The sequence below is a fragment of the Rana temporaria genome, chromosome 1 (assembly GCF_905171775.1).
Source record: "Rana temporaria chromosome 1, aRanTem1.1, whole genome shotgun sequence".
In the NCBI taxonomy this organism is placed as follows: Eukaryota; Metazoa; Chordata; class Amphibia; order Anura; family Ranidae; genus Rana; species Rana temporaria.
In genome coordinates, this window is record NC_053489.1 from 302,362,889 (window position 1) to 302,376,945 (window position 14,057).

Below are 14,057 nucleotides of genomic sequence, written 5' to 3' on the forward strand. Positions count from 1 at the left end.
CATTAGTAATACAATAAAATAAATAAAAAATAAAGCTGATGAAGGACCAACACACTAGACTAAATAAGATGTACCTTAGAAATGGTGCAAAGTAATTAGAGATTGTCCTATGCCAGCACTGCTGCCTAGTGGCCCCCCAAACTACTATGGGACACTTATTACACGTGTTGTTCACCTCAGATGATAAATTGACCCTGGAATATGTAAAAGGCTAGCTTGTCGATGAGTATAAGTGAAAAACAGAAAGTGCAAGCCCTGAAAATATTGCTATGTCAAAATCTGCACCTAAAACCAAGAACCACAATGATAGTAATATGCAGTGTGAAACATGTGAATGTTTTGTGTGCAAAAGGATGTCATTTACAGGCAAACTGCAGAATTTGGAAAGCTAGAATTAATTGACAGAAGAGACAAGTTAAACAACAAATAGCCAAAAGTTACAGAACAAAATGAAGATGCTTTAGATACTGAATGTGCCTTTCACTCCAAAGAAAGCTCCTCCTCATTTTCCACCTGGTGCTTTGACTCCAGATCCACAAGTCATTTGCCAATTGATAAAGATTATGTTATTCAGTTTGATAAAAGCAAGACAGAAATAGTTACAAAAGCCAATGGGTAGCATTCAGAAGGGATAGGGAAAGTTTATCTACACTGTCCTCCATCTCAGATAAAGACCAGAAAGATACAAATCAAAGATGTTCTGTATGTTTCTTCTCTTAAAAAATAACCTCTTGTAAGTGAAGAAGCTCACCAAGCAAGGAAATGTACTGTAGTGACTTTCAGAAGTTACAGCTGTATTATCACAAAAGGAAGCCACATATTAGCTAAAAGAAGAATCATAGATGAACTGTATCAGCTATGTGCAGTGAAGTCGTTAACGCTCTTAAAGAGAAAAACATTTGAATTGCATTCACTCCTGTCATTGTCTTTGACAGAGGAATCCTAAAAACTATAATACAGCTAGCTGAAGAACAGCATGCCAGTGGCATAACGATTGACCCAAAGCCCCTTGATTTAATTTACTAGATCTAATGCATTCATTGATGCCTGCTCAAGGTATACAGTGTGTGACGGATCCCGCACTTCTGAGAATTATGTCTGCTGTATACACTGCCCTAGCCCGGTAGAAGCAAGATACAAGATCCCTTAACCTACCCAGTCACTTGTCGAGACATCAGTGTAGGGTGGTAAGAAACATAAAATCTTACATCCTACATTTATTCAAACACAGGCACAAAGAGATATACACTCAGGGGACAATCCCCCCTTCTTTGCATAATGACACAGGGTGGGGTAAACTACATTCAGTAACACGAGACACACAGACAGCCTTTAGGAAGGGCTGCAGGAGATATTCCCCCTCCCCTCTAGCAGCTAATCCACATACACATATACATCCCATAATAGGTTGCTCCCAAGGCAATAAACACATAACAAATCCCCCATCCCACCTCAAACAATCTGGTAAAAAAAAGTCTATGAGACCAAGCTCATACAATACTCTAGTAGTCTGAAAGGTGGAATTATGTATCTTCACATATTTCTTGAGAAATATTGTTCATAAATATTACTGTCCCAAGTAAAAAAAAGTCCTTTCATTCTTTCAACACAAACCACACATATAAAAACCTGGATAACAGGGGTAAAACAAAATGCTGAGTCTGGCGTGGCTGTACTGGGATTTGGATAGGTGCAGACCCCACTGTGGTTCTCAATCACCCTGTGCCCCTAATAGACACAGGGTCACTTGCACATACGAGGGGCTGGGGAAAAGAGCTGGAAAATGGGTTTCATGAGCTCTCTAAGGTAAGCCCCCACAAGCCCCCTGCCCAAAGTGACTCCTATCACACACTGTGTTCTACCTGTTAAACAGCAAAGTTCAAGTTCCAATTAAACTTGAACAATACAATATCTTGCCCAGGAAAACAACACATTTGTCAAAAAGCCTTAAAAATCTCTACACAGATAATGGCACAGAATACACAAGTGGTAAAACACAAGCTATTCTGAGGAAACATGAAATTATGTTCCAGACTAAAGTGGCATAAAAAAGTAGTATTGCAATAGAATGAACCACACATTAGGGTTTTGGGAAAAATGGAAACTGATTAATTTCTATGCAGACCTACACCAAATGTTGCACTCCCCAGTTTTAGTAAATCAACCCCGTTATCTGAAAGTGGTAAAAACATTATTTTTGAGACCAATATGCTAACAACATACTGCTGAGAGGCAATTATGACAACCTTCTATCTCTAAAAGCACTTATTTGGAAAAGTAGCAGAGAAAACTCCATATGAGCTATGAAATGAAAAGACCTGAACACATTATAATCTTTGGAAGTAAAGCATACAGTATCTCACAAAAGTGAGTACTCACTTAGGGGTGTACTCACTTTTGTTGACAGCAGTTTAGACATTAATGGCTGTGTGTTGAGTTATTTTTAGGGGACAGCAAAGGTACACTGTTATCCAAGCTGTACACTCCCTACTATACTTTACAATGTAGCAAAGTGTAATTTCCTCAGTGTTGTCACATGAAAAGATATAATAAAATATTTACAAAAATGTGAGGGGTGTACTGACTTTTGTGAGATACTGTACATACCTGTTTCTAAAGAAAACTGTTTAAATTGGAACCTTGGGCTAAGGAAGATATATTTGTTGACTACAATGAGTCTCAAAGGGGTCACACAGTTCTGCATCCAGACACCAATAAAGTTAAAAATCAGCAGACATGTAACTATTTATAAAACACCTTTCAAACAACCTGTGCAAGAAGCCCCACCAGTATTGCAAGAAAGGGAAAAGAACATTGCAGAAACTAAAATTGGCATTAGTGATGTATCCTCTGGAAAGAAAGAAGCTGAACCAACTGCAATCTCAGAAATTTTGTGTCATCCATGCTATATTGTCTGTACAAAATCATTGACTGAGCCAGCAACATGGAAAGGAACACAAATATTACCTGTTCCTAAGAGGGAAATGCATACATTATTAAAGTTTCAGATGAAGAGAAGACATTGCTTAACCAGCCACAAGCTACACTGCATGCTACTCCTCTGGAGATGTTTAAGTAACCCCTGGCAAAAGGATTGGAATACTATTAAAAGAATAATGCATACCTAAAACATACTCAAGTCAAGACGTGCACCTGAGATTATCTGCAAATAATGACCCAGCACTCATACGATATGTGGACTCAGATTTTGGCAGGTGATCCCAGTTTTCACAAATCTACCAGTGGTATGTGTTCCAATTAGGCAATATCCCAGTAACCTAGTCCAGCAAAAGCAAATCTCAGTGGTATTATCTTCTACAAATGCGGATTATATTTCAGCAGCTAATGCTTATCAACAAGGCAATGGGGGGGGTGGGGGGGGGGGGGTGGCAGCTACTTGAAGATTTTAAAAAACCAATGTCTCAGCCAACAGGTTTATATTCGGACAATCAAGGATGTATAAATCTTGCAAAAAGTGAAAAGATCAATGTCAGAACTAAGCACATTGATGTCAGGTACCATTGACTCAAAGGCCTTGTAAAATAAAATGTTACTGTGCTTAAATACTGTGGAACCGATAAGGAGATGCTAGAACCAAATCAATACCAAAGCAAAAGAATGAAACACTGAAATAAGATGGGACATACAGTATGTGAGATGTAATTAGTTAGTGGAGGTGTTAACATGCTGTTTATGCACACATAGGTGCAACAACCATGTTCATGTTGTTGTGGAAATTTAATGAAGATGTATTTAATATGTATTGTCATAGTGTCACCCATTGTTGATTTTCTCGCAGCCCGCTCTAAAGAGCTGACTGGGGCGGACTGAGACTGGTTGAGATACACTTCCTGATTTGGAGAAGGGTGTCTGTGGATTGGGAAGGTCGGCCGGCGGAAGGGCCCCTGTGTCATGCACAGATATTCGCCTGACGTGTGCGTCCACTCTGCAAACGCATTGTCGGTTTAACAGATATACGCTCCTGTCATCTCTCGGTGCCTGATCAACACTGTTTTGAGATGTGAGCATACACCTACAGATAAGCTCCCCTCATCAGGAACTGTGTTCATTGGTTATTGTATTATTACTGTATCGTATTGTTATTGAATTATTACTGTATGGTTATTGTATTATTACTGTATCGTATTGTTATTGAATTATTACTGTATCGTTATTGTATGTATCCCTTTCGGAAGGGTTATTCTATATTGTCCCATCCATATATGGGCATTTGCTGTGTCGAGCCCACATGCTGTGACATCACTTCCTATGGTCACATGCTGTGATCTCCTCCAATCAGCTGTGGTCTGTGAAGGCTTTTGTTCTAATAAAAAGACTCTGTGTGGGCGTCGCCAGGCAGTCTAGTGAGGATGCCGTGATGAGAACAAGCTGCTGTCAATGTTGCCTTATTAAATGAATAAAAGGGGATGAATGGTGAGTAAAACTTTTAGCTTAAAGATGGGTTAATTCACTAAGATGAAGTGTGTGATTATAGCACAAGGCAATTTTTCCATGTCAATGTTATACTGTGATTAGTGATTCTGCTGCTAGGTATTGGTCGTCTGTTTGTTGATGTATAATGTAATGTAATTTCTAGTAGAACTACATGATTATGTTGTAACTTTCTGTTTCTGTGTTCCAGCTTTTTTCCAAGAAAGCAAGAATGTCTCAGCCATGGGTCCAGCAACATCTTGACTGATAAAAGTCATGTCTGTGGTAGCTTCCCAATAACCATGCTATCTTCTTGTTCAACAAAATAGGTTCTTTGGCATGCAGAGGTTTTCAGTGGCCACCATTGCTCTAACACAGTGTTTCTCAACTCCAGTCTTCAAGGTGCCCCAACAGGCCATGTTTTCAGGATTGCCCTCAGATGAAACAGCTGTGGTAATTACTAAGGCAGTGAAACTGATCAAATCACCTGTGCAAAACAATGTAAAGCCTGAAATCATGACCTATAAGGGTGCCTTGAGGACTGGAGCTGAGAAACACTGCTCTAATACAATTCACAGAGAAAATGTGTTTAGTTAAAGCCTCCACGCCACCAACAATGTCAATTGTTTCAGCTTTGGTGGTCAGGCCCCATCAGGTCCTCTGGCTCAGGTTTTTAAAAACATGATTTAAAGAGTGTAAGGAATGTGAAATAATGGAATATTATATGTCTGACATTATCTACTCCATTTTAGATCTAGGATTCCATTTTATATAACATAGGTCTCTGTAGAGACATTTCAATATGTACTTTTTGTTTTGCTTTTATTCTATCATTTAAGTTTTGCGGTTTTTCATAAAATACAAATAGATTATGCTAAATGGCTAGTTCCGGAACAGACATCCTGTGTGCAAGTAGCTTGTAAGAATGAAACTTGTTAAAAGAGGAACATCTGAATCTGTATAAAATACTCTGAACAATATAGACAATTTGCAATCTCTAATACAGCATATATCGTGTCTGTGTTATAATTGACCGACCGGTGTGGGGGTTAAAATATCCAACTGTCCAAGGTCCAGCCTAGGCAACAGAACCAGAACCGAACCTAACAGAACTGGTACCAGGAAGCGGGGTACTGATTGACCAGGTAAGGCCACACTTATTCTCGAATTTTACATTTGGGTGTTTTTGTGTTCTTTGCCTGGCTCAGTAGAACCTCGGATAATTTTAATTTTTAGTTTTAAAATTCTGTTGTGCGTATTGCAGAGGTTGCGGTTATAAAGGATAGGGAGAGTCCGACGGAGTGTCTGACTATAAACTAATGAGTCCGACGGGGTGTCTGACTATAAACTATTGTAAGAATATTTCAGGGTAGCAGCAGATTGCTCCCTGAAGAAGGACGGACAGAGTGGAGCCCCAAGTACAAAAGAGCTCATTTCTTGTTTTGTATTGTCTGAAATTGATGTGATTTAATCTGTTACAACCTTTTGATTGATATAGAACACAATGTATTGTATAATATAAGATTGATGGTTGTTGTTTTTGTGACAAGTGATTGCATGTCATACTCTGTGCCAAAGACCTCCTGTAGTGAGTGCAAAACAGGTTTAACTTTCTTGGCAGACGGGTCAAAGTTATCCCTAATCTCTGTATGGCCGGGAGGACATAGAAGTCCAACCCAACTAGGCAACAGGAGATTTTACCCGTTTAATCCCCAAAAAAAAACAGTCCCCCTGCACTAGAGTGCACCGAGTAAATATATATACAATCAAATACCGTTCACCCCACAGGAAGGTCTTAGAGAAGGCCTGTCCCCGGACGAAGTGAAGGAGATTGTGCAAAGGACAGGACAAACTTTAGTTGTCTGTCCCTTTTCTTTACCAGTGTCCCGAATATTTTAAGGAGGACTTGAAATACAGAGTACCGACATGGGTAATAAATTTGGGAAGGAGTGTTCAGAAGGTGAGCTGAAGCAACCCTCCCCTATAGAGTTTGTTAAGAATGAAATACCAATTGTATATTGTGATCCTTTTTGGGATTTGATAATGAAACGAAGCCATCAATTGCATATGTCAGGATACAGTCCAGTGGGTCCTGTGAATAGGGTATGAGGTAGAGAAGATGTGTGGAATAGGAAAGAACATATATCCACCAGGAGATTGGGATACGGAGTATATGAAAAAAAAATGTTGTAAGAAGTGGAGGCCTTTAGTGGAAAAATATGAAAAGAAATATGCGGAGTTGGACCAAGGTACTGCCCTTCCTAGGGAGGTTCCTCCACCTTATACCAGGCGCCCACCCCCAGTTCCAACCGCGCCAACTCCACCATCCTATGTTTTTGTTAAAGAGGAAGCTCCTCGCAGAAAATTATACCCCGTTCTTTCAAATCCTCAAGTTGCAATCATGGCCTATGGTTTTGCAACTGACCAGCAAAAACGGCAATGGGTGTTACGACCCTGATTCTGAGAACACTCTGTCTCAAGTTTAGACTCCAGCTGTAGAGGCCTATCAGAATTAACCACCAGCTCACTCTCACTGAACTATAAGAGTATGGGGTCTATATCATCATATCCTCTGATTGGAGCAAAACATGTAGTAATAGTTTAATACTTGTTAAACTATATAGTAACCTTTGTCTAGAGCAATGACAAGGATAAGTCTTTAGTAAGTGCTTTTTGAATATATAGGTACTGAACTTGAGTCATGTAGGAAATTAGCACTCCTGATATAACATATAGAAGCAAAACCTCAATATATTTAGAGCAAGTATCTCAATAGTTAATATGTATTTCTGAAAGAGAGAGAAGGAGGTAGTCCAGACTATGGGCAACAACACTAACTATATGGCAAAATAGTCTTTAAACACAAGCAGTTAAAGAGGTAGTGTGGACCAGGTCAGTTTGCATAGTAGTAGATGGTAATCCCAATGTGCAATAATATGCTCTATATAATTATGCAGTTTAAGAAGTAGTGTGAACCAGGTCTGTTTGCACAGGAGTAGATGGTAATCCCTTTATGCAGAAATATGCTATATATCCTTATGCAGTTTAAGAAGTAGTGTAAACCAGGTCTGTTTGCACAGGAGTAGATGGTAATCCCTTTATGCAGTAATATGCTATATATCCTTATGCAGTTTAAGAAGTAGTGTGGACCAGGTCTGTTTGCACAGGAGTAGATGGTAATCCCAATATGCAGTAATATACTCTATATACTTGCGGTTAGGAGGTAGTCCAGACTGGGAAAATAAGCACAGGTGTAACGCTGGTGGTCCTTCTATCTAGTATAGCAACTAAGATCAGGATCCAAGTATCCCAAAAGTGAAGTTCAAGGTTGGTGTGAGTTGGTGGAGGGTCTCCAGGTGGCGACAGGGTCCAACAGGAATATTCCAACAACCTGTCGCCAGTGCTGGAGGTTTAAATAGCCCGGTCTCCCATGCACGCCGAGCGCCGCACACTGGAACGCACTTCCGCGTTCCAGCGTGGAGCGCAGACGTCCGCGTACCGGAAGTGACGCGGATGTCTTTGTGAATGGAGCGCAGCTGTCATATTAGGTAAAGCTGCGCTCCTAGTACATAAATTAACGCTAATAGCGTTACATACTCCCCTCCTCAAGGGGGCCCATCCGGGGCGCCTAATAGGAGATGGTTTATCAGGATATTTGTGATGGAACTGCTTAATAAGTCTAGGGGCATGAATATCTGATGAGCATTCCCAGGAATCATCTGTGGGAGAATAGCCTTTCCAACGAATCAAGTATTGAATGGAAGAACCTCTCCTCCTAGAATCCAAAATTTTCTCTACTTGATATTCAGTCTCACCAAAAACTTGAACTGGTGGAGGAGGTTGTGGATCTCTGTTTGGAAAAGGGTTTGGTTTGAAAGGTTTAATTAATGAAACATGGAAGGATGGATGAATCTTCCAATCGGAGGGTAGAATTAATCTGACAGCATTATTGTTAATGATGTGGGAAATTGGAAAAGGTCCCGTGTACTGACGGCCAAGTTTCTTAGAAGGAATCTTGAGTCGTAAATTCCTAGTAGATAACCATACCAAATCTCCAATCTTATAAGATGGGGGTTTTGTTCTATGAGAATCGTAGTACTTCTTTTGTCTAATCTGCGCATCTTCAAGATTAGAACGGAGAGTATCTAGAGTATCCTTTATGGTTGATAAAAGATTCTGAACAGCAGGGACATTAGTTGAAGGAAAAGTAGACGGTAAATTATTAGGATGAAAACCATAATTTGCGTAAAAAGGTGAAAACTGGGAGGATGAACTGGAGGCGTTGTTGTAAGCAAATTCTGCATGTGGAAGTAAATGAAACCAGTCGTCTTGGAGGTGGGTGCAGTAACAGCGCAGATATTGTTCCAGTGTTTGATTTACCCGTTCTGTTTGCCCATTAGTTTGGGGGTGATAGGCGGTAGACATGCGATGATCTATTTGTAGCGTTTGACAGAGAGCTTTCCAGAATCTGGAAATGAATTGTGAGCCTCTATCTGAAATGATCTGAGATGGTAAGCCATGAAGTTTAAGAATATTGGATATGAAAGCCTTTGCCGTCTCTTGAGAGGTTGGTAACCTCTTCAAAGGTACAAAATGGGCCATCTTTGTTAAAACATCAACTGTGACCATGATGGTGTTTGTTCCATTTGACCTTGGGAGGTCAACTATGAAATCCATAGAAATAACGTCCCAAGGTCTATTTGGTACTGGGATAGAAGTTAATAGACCATAGGGAGGTTTTCTAGAATGTTTGTTGGTGGCACAGGTCTGACAAGAATTAACATAGTCCTGAACTGTCTTTGTGAGATTTGGCCACCAGTAATTTCTCTTGACTAGATGAAGGGTCTTAGTAATGCCAGGATGTCCTGCAAGTGGAGCATCATGAAGTTGTTTTAGTAACATAAGTTGCAATTTTGGTGGAACATATATCTTGTTGTTAAAAGTTAATAGTCCGTTAGACTCTTGTTGTAAACCCATAGGTAAATGAGATCTCTCTTTAGTGAGGGTTTGAATAAGCAATTTATTGAAGGTCATAGTAGTACCCAGAATCCTATTGGATGGAATAATTGAAAATGGTGGAATCTCCAATGTTTGTTCTTCATGCATACGAGACAAAGAGTCTGCTTTAGTATTTTGAGTGCCAGGAAGGTAGGAAATAACAAAATTGAATCTATCGAAAAATAGACTCCATCTGACTTGACGGGCAGAGAGAGTTTTGCAAGATTTTAAGTGTTGTAAATTTCGATGATCAGTGAGGATGGTGATAGTATGTGTTGAACCCTCCAGCAAATGTCTCCAGTTAGAGAGAGCATCTCTTATTGCTAGTAATTCTTTCTCGCCAATAGGATAATTTTTTTCCGCTGAGGAGAGTGTCCTGGAAAAAAAGGCAACTGGATGTAGTGGTTCCGATAATGTAGGTTGTTGGGAGAGTACAGCGCCAAGAGCAAAATGCGAAGCATCTACTTCTAATGTAAAATGGTATGATGGATTTGGCAATTGAAGAATAGGAGCAGAAGTGTAACTATTCTTGAGTGTGTCAAAAGATTTCTGTGCAACATCATTCCAAACAAAAGGTATCTTTGAACTGGTTAAGCTGGTTAATGGTCTCACAATAGCTGAAAAGTTCTTTATGAACTTTCTGTAGTAATTTGAAAAACCGAGAAATCTCTGAAGAGCTTTCCTAGTTTGTGGTGCAGGCCAGGACAGAATACAATCTACCTTAGATCGATCCATCTGAACTCCACTAGGAGTAATTTGGTAACCCAAGAAGGAAATAGTAGTTTGACTGAATACACACTTTTCAAGTTTTGCATACAAAGAGTGTGTCCTAAGCCTAGCCAGAACCCAGCGCACATGTTTGTGATGTTCATCCTGATTCTCAGAATAAATTAAGATGTCGTCCAAATAAATTACAACGCAAATATCAAGTAGATCATGAAAAATATCATTAATGAACCACTGAAAAGTTGCTGGAGCGTTACACAAACCAAAAGGCATCACACAATACTCAAAAAGGCCATATCGGGTTTTGAAGGCAGTTTTCCATTCGTCACCCGAACGGATTCTGATCAGATTATATGCACCTCTGAGGTCCAGTTTTGTATAGATCTTGGCGTTCTGTAGACGCTCAATGAGTTCCGGAATGAGTGGTAATGGGTATCTATTTTTTACAGTGATATTATTGAGGGAACGATAATCAATGATTGGTCGGAGTGAACCATCTTTATTCTTTACAAAAAAGAGAGCTGCACTTGCTGAAGAGGTGGAGTTCCTAATAAACCCCTTTTTTAGATTCTCATCGAGGTACTCTTTTAAATGTACAAGCTCTGGTTGAGAGAGGGGGTAGATTCGAGCAGTAGGAATAGGACTGTCGGGAATAAGGTCTATGGGACAGTCGTAAATTCTATGTGGAGGAAGTTTATCTGCATTAGTCTTACTGAATACATCAAGGAAATCATGTAAATATTCAGGTAGGTCATGTGGAATGGCGTCAGAGAAAGAGATGATGCATGGGGAATAACAGAACTGTTTACAATAATCAGACTGTAAAGAAATTGATTTGGTGGACCATAAGAAAATAGGCTGATGAAGAAGTAACCATGGGAGGCCTAGAACAATGGGAAAGACAGGTGAGGAAATAATATCAAATTTGAGGGTCTCAGAATGACCAGTGGCACATGTAACCTTTAGGGGAGATGTCTGAGATATAACAGGACCATGAGTTGAACTGGACCCATCAATAAAAGTGAGTGACACTGGATTTTGCTTAAACACACAGGGAATTTTATTTGATTCTACAATACTTGAATCTATAAAGTTGCCGCAGGCTCCGCTGTCGACCATTGCTTCAATGGAAATCTCTTCTTGATCCCACTGTAGAGTAAGAAGGATAAAGATATATCGATTAGACGTGGAAAGGGATGAGTCTAATTTATTAATGTGGGAAAATTTACCTTCAGAGTTTTTCTTAAGTAGAGGACAGGTAGACACAATGTGGTCTGGAGCTGAACAATAAAGACATAGATTATTGGCTCTACGGCGTTGCTTTTCTGCTGGAGTCAAAGGTCCTCTTATAGTTCCAAGTTCCATTGGAGACTCTTTTGAAGGCGATCTGAATCTCCTGAAGGAAGTGACTGGGTATGTATTTGCACGTTCTGCCTTTCTCTCACGCAGACGGCGATCGATAGTCACTGATAGGTGCATGAGGTCTTCTAGAGTATCAGGGAGCACGACGCGAGCAAGCTCATCCTTCATAGCCTCTGATAAACCCAAACGAAATTGATTTCTAAGAGCAATCTCTGACCATTGGGTCTCCCTGCTCCAGCATTTAAATTCTGAAATAAAGTCCTCCACAGGCCTCTTACCCTGTTTGAGGGTTCTGATTGAATTTTCAGCTGTTAGCTGTTTGTTAGGATCTTCATATAAGAGAGACATCTCATTAATGAAAGTCTCAAAAGCTCCCAAAAGATCTCCATGTTCTTCTATGTATGTATCAGCCCACACTCTGGGTTCACCTCTGAGATAGGTAACTAAAGTGAGGATCTTTATTCTATCAGAGTAATAAGTGCGCGGACGTAATTCGTACATCAAACGACATGAACTAATAAATTGTTTATAATTCTTCCTTTCACCAGAAAAAAGTTCTGGTGGGCAGACCTTAGCTTCAGGTCTGTCTCTAGCTTGTGCATGATTGAGATTGCGTAAGGTATCATTCTGAACACGCAATTCATTCATGTTAGCAGTCAGGTTATCCACTCTTTGGGAGAGTGTAACTAAATGATTTGCAAGTTCAGCTGGATCCATCTTGAATGTTTCCCTTTTTTTTTTTTTTTTTTTTTTTTTTTTTTTTAAAGTGGTTGGAATATTATGTTACGACCCTGATTCTGAGAACACTCTGTCTCAAGTTTAGACTCCAGCTGTAGAGGCCTATCAGAATTAACCACCAGCTCACTCTCACTGAACTATAAGAGTATGGGGTCTATATCATCATATCCTCTGATTGGAGCAAAACATGTAGTAATAGTTTAATACTTGTTAAACTATATAGTAACCTTTGTCTAGAGCAATGACAAGGATAAGTCTTTAGTAAGTGCTTTTTGAATATATAGGTACTGAACTTGAGTCATGTAGGAAATTAGCACTCCTGATATAACATATAGAAGCAAAACCTCAATATATTTAGAGCAAGTATCTCAATAGTTAATATGTATTTCTGAAAGAGAGAGAAGGAGGTAGTCCAGACTATGGGCAACAACACTAACTATATGGCAAAATAGTCTTTAAACACAAGCAGTTAAAGAGGTAGTGTGGACCAGGTCAGTTTGCATAGTAGTAGATGGTAATCCCAATGTGCAATAATATGCTCTATATAATTATGCAGTTTAAGAAGTAGTGTGAACCAGGTCTGTTTGCACAGGAGTAGATGGTAATCCCTTTATGCAGAAATATGCTATATATCCTTATGCAGTTTAAGAAGTAGTGTAAACCAGGTCTGTTTGCACAGGAGTAGATGGTAATCCCTTTATGCAGTAATATGCTATATATCCTTATGCAGTTTAAGAAGTAGTGTGGACCAGGTCTGTTTGCACAGGAGTAGATGGTAATCCCAATATGCAGTAATATACTCTATATACTTGCGGTTAGGAGGTAGTCCAGACTGGGAAAATAAGCACAGGTGTAACGCTGGTGGTCCTTCTATCTAGTATAGCAACTAAGATCAGGATCCAAGTATCCCAAAAGTGAAGTTCAAGGTTGGTGTGAGTTGGTGGAGGGTCTCCAGGTGGCGACAGGGTCCAACAGGAATATTCCAACAACCTGTCGCCAGTGCTGGAGGTTTAAATAGCCCGGTCTCCCATGCACGCCGAGCGCCGCACACTGGAACGCACTTCCGCGTTCCAGCGTGGAGCGCAGACGTCCGCGTACCGGAAGTGACGCGGATGTCTTTGTGAATGGAGCGCAGCTGTCATATTAGGTAAAGCTGCGCTCCTAGTACATAAATTAACGCTAATAGCGTTACAATGGGAAGGTAGAGCCAAAGAGGAGGCAGATAAGAGGGCATTTGAAGAAGACAGGAAAATAAGAGAAGCCCAGACAATAGCGGATACACTAAGAGAGCTTGGGGAGTTGCAAAGGGACTTAGAGGAGATAGAAGAATCGAGACGCATCCAAGAACAGCATAGAGAAATAAGATTAAAACGTGAACAAATGAGTGAGCATAAACAAACTCTTGATGAGCAAGCCCGGGAAATGAGTAATCTTAGGAAAAAACTTAGGAGGGATGAGGAGGAAATATTAGCACTTTAGATTTCAAATGTTCGAGTCCCATAGACTTTAACAGGTCTTTTTGAGGCAAAAGGAGGATTGTTCCAAGCTTTAACGGGAGAGCCCATGCTGGAGGAAACACCCCTGTTGGCGGCACAAATGCCCTACCAACAACAGAATCAGTATCCTAGTGATAATCAGTATCCTCCACGCTCTGTGCCATGCCCTCGCCAGGGCCCACAAAATGATCAAGCATGTTTCCATTGTGGTGGCTTTGGCCACTGGAGGGCTAACTGCCCACAAGGGAGACAAAGTCATTGAGGTAAAAAGGGAAACAGGGGAGCTTATAGAGGTCAAAACCCTAA

At 40.2% G+C, this 14,057-nt stretch overlaps 1 protein-coding gene across 1 annotated transcript; it reads left to right on the top strand.

Moving 5' to 3' along the window:
• Nucleotides 1-5,584: 5,584 nt before the first annotated feature.
• LOC120944407 lies at nt 5,585-13,805 on the top strand. Its single transcript, XM_040358465.1, has 2 exons — nt 5,585-6,874; nt 13,453-13,805. The coding sequence occupies exons 1-2, from the start codon at nt 6,551-6,553 to the stop codon at nt 13,732-13,734; spliced, it is 606 nt and encodes a 201-aa protein (XP_040214399.1). The 5' UTR covers nt 5,585-6,550; the 3' UTR covers nt 13,735-13,805.
• The last annotated feature ends 252 nt before the right edge of the window (nt 13,806-14,057 follow it).

Excerpts from the sequence above, each read along its gene's own strand:
- LOC120944407 (XM_040358465.1), top strand. The coding sequence starts at position 6,551 with ATGTGTGGAATAGGAAAGAACATATATCCACCAGGAGATTGGGATACG. Across the intron at positions 6,875-13,452 it reads ACCAGCAAAAACGGCAATGG|GAAGGTAGAGCCAAAGAGGA; the intron begins GTGTTACGACCC and ends GCGTTACAATGG.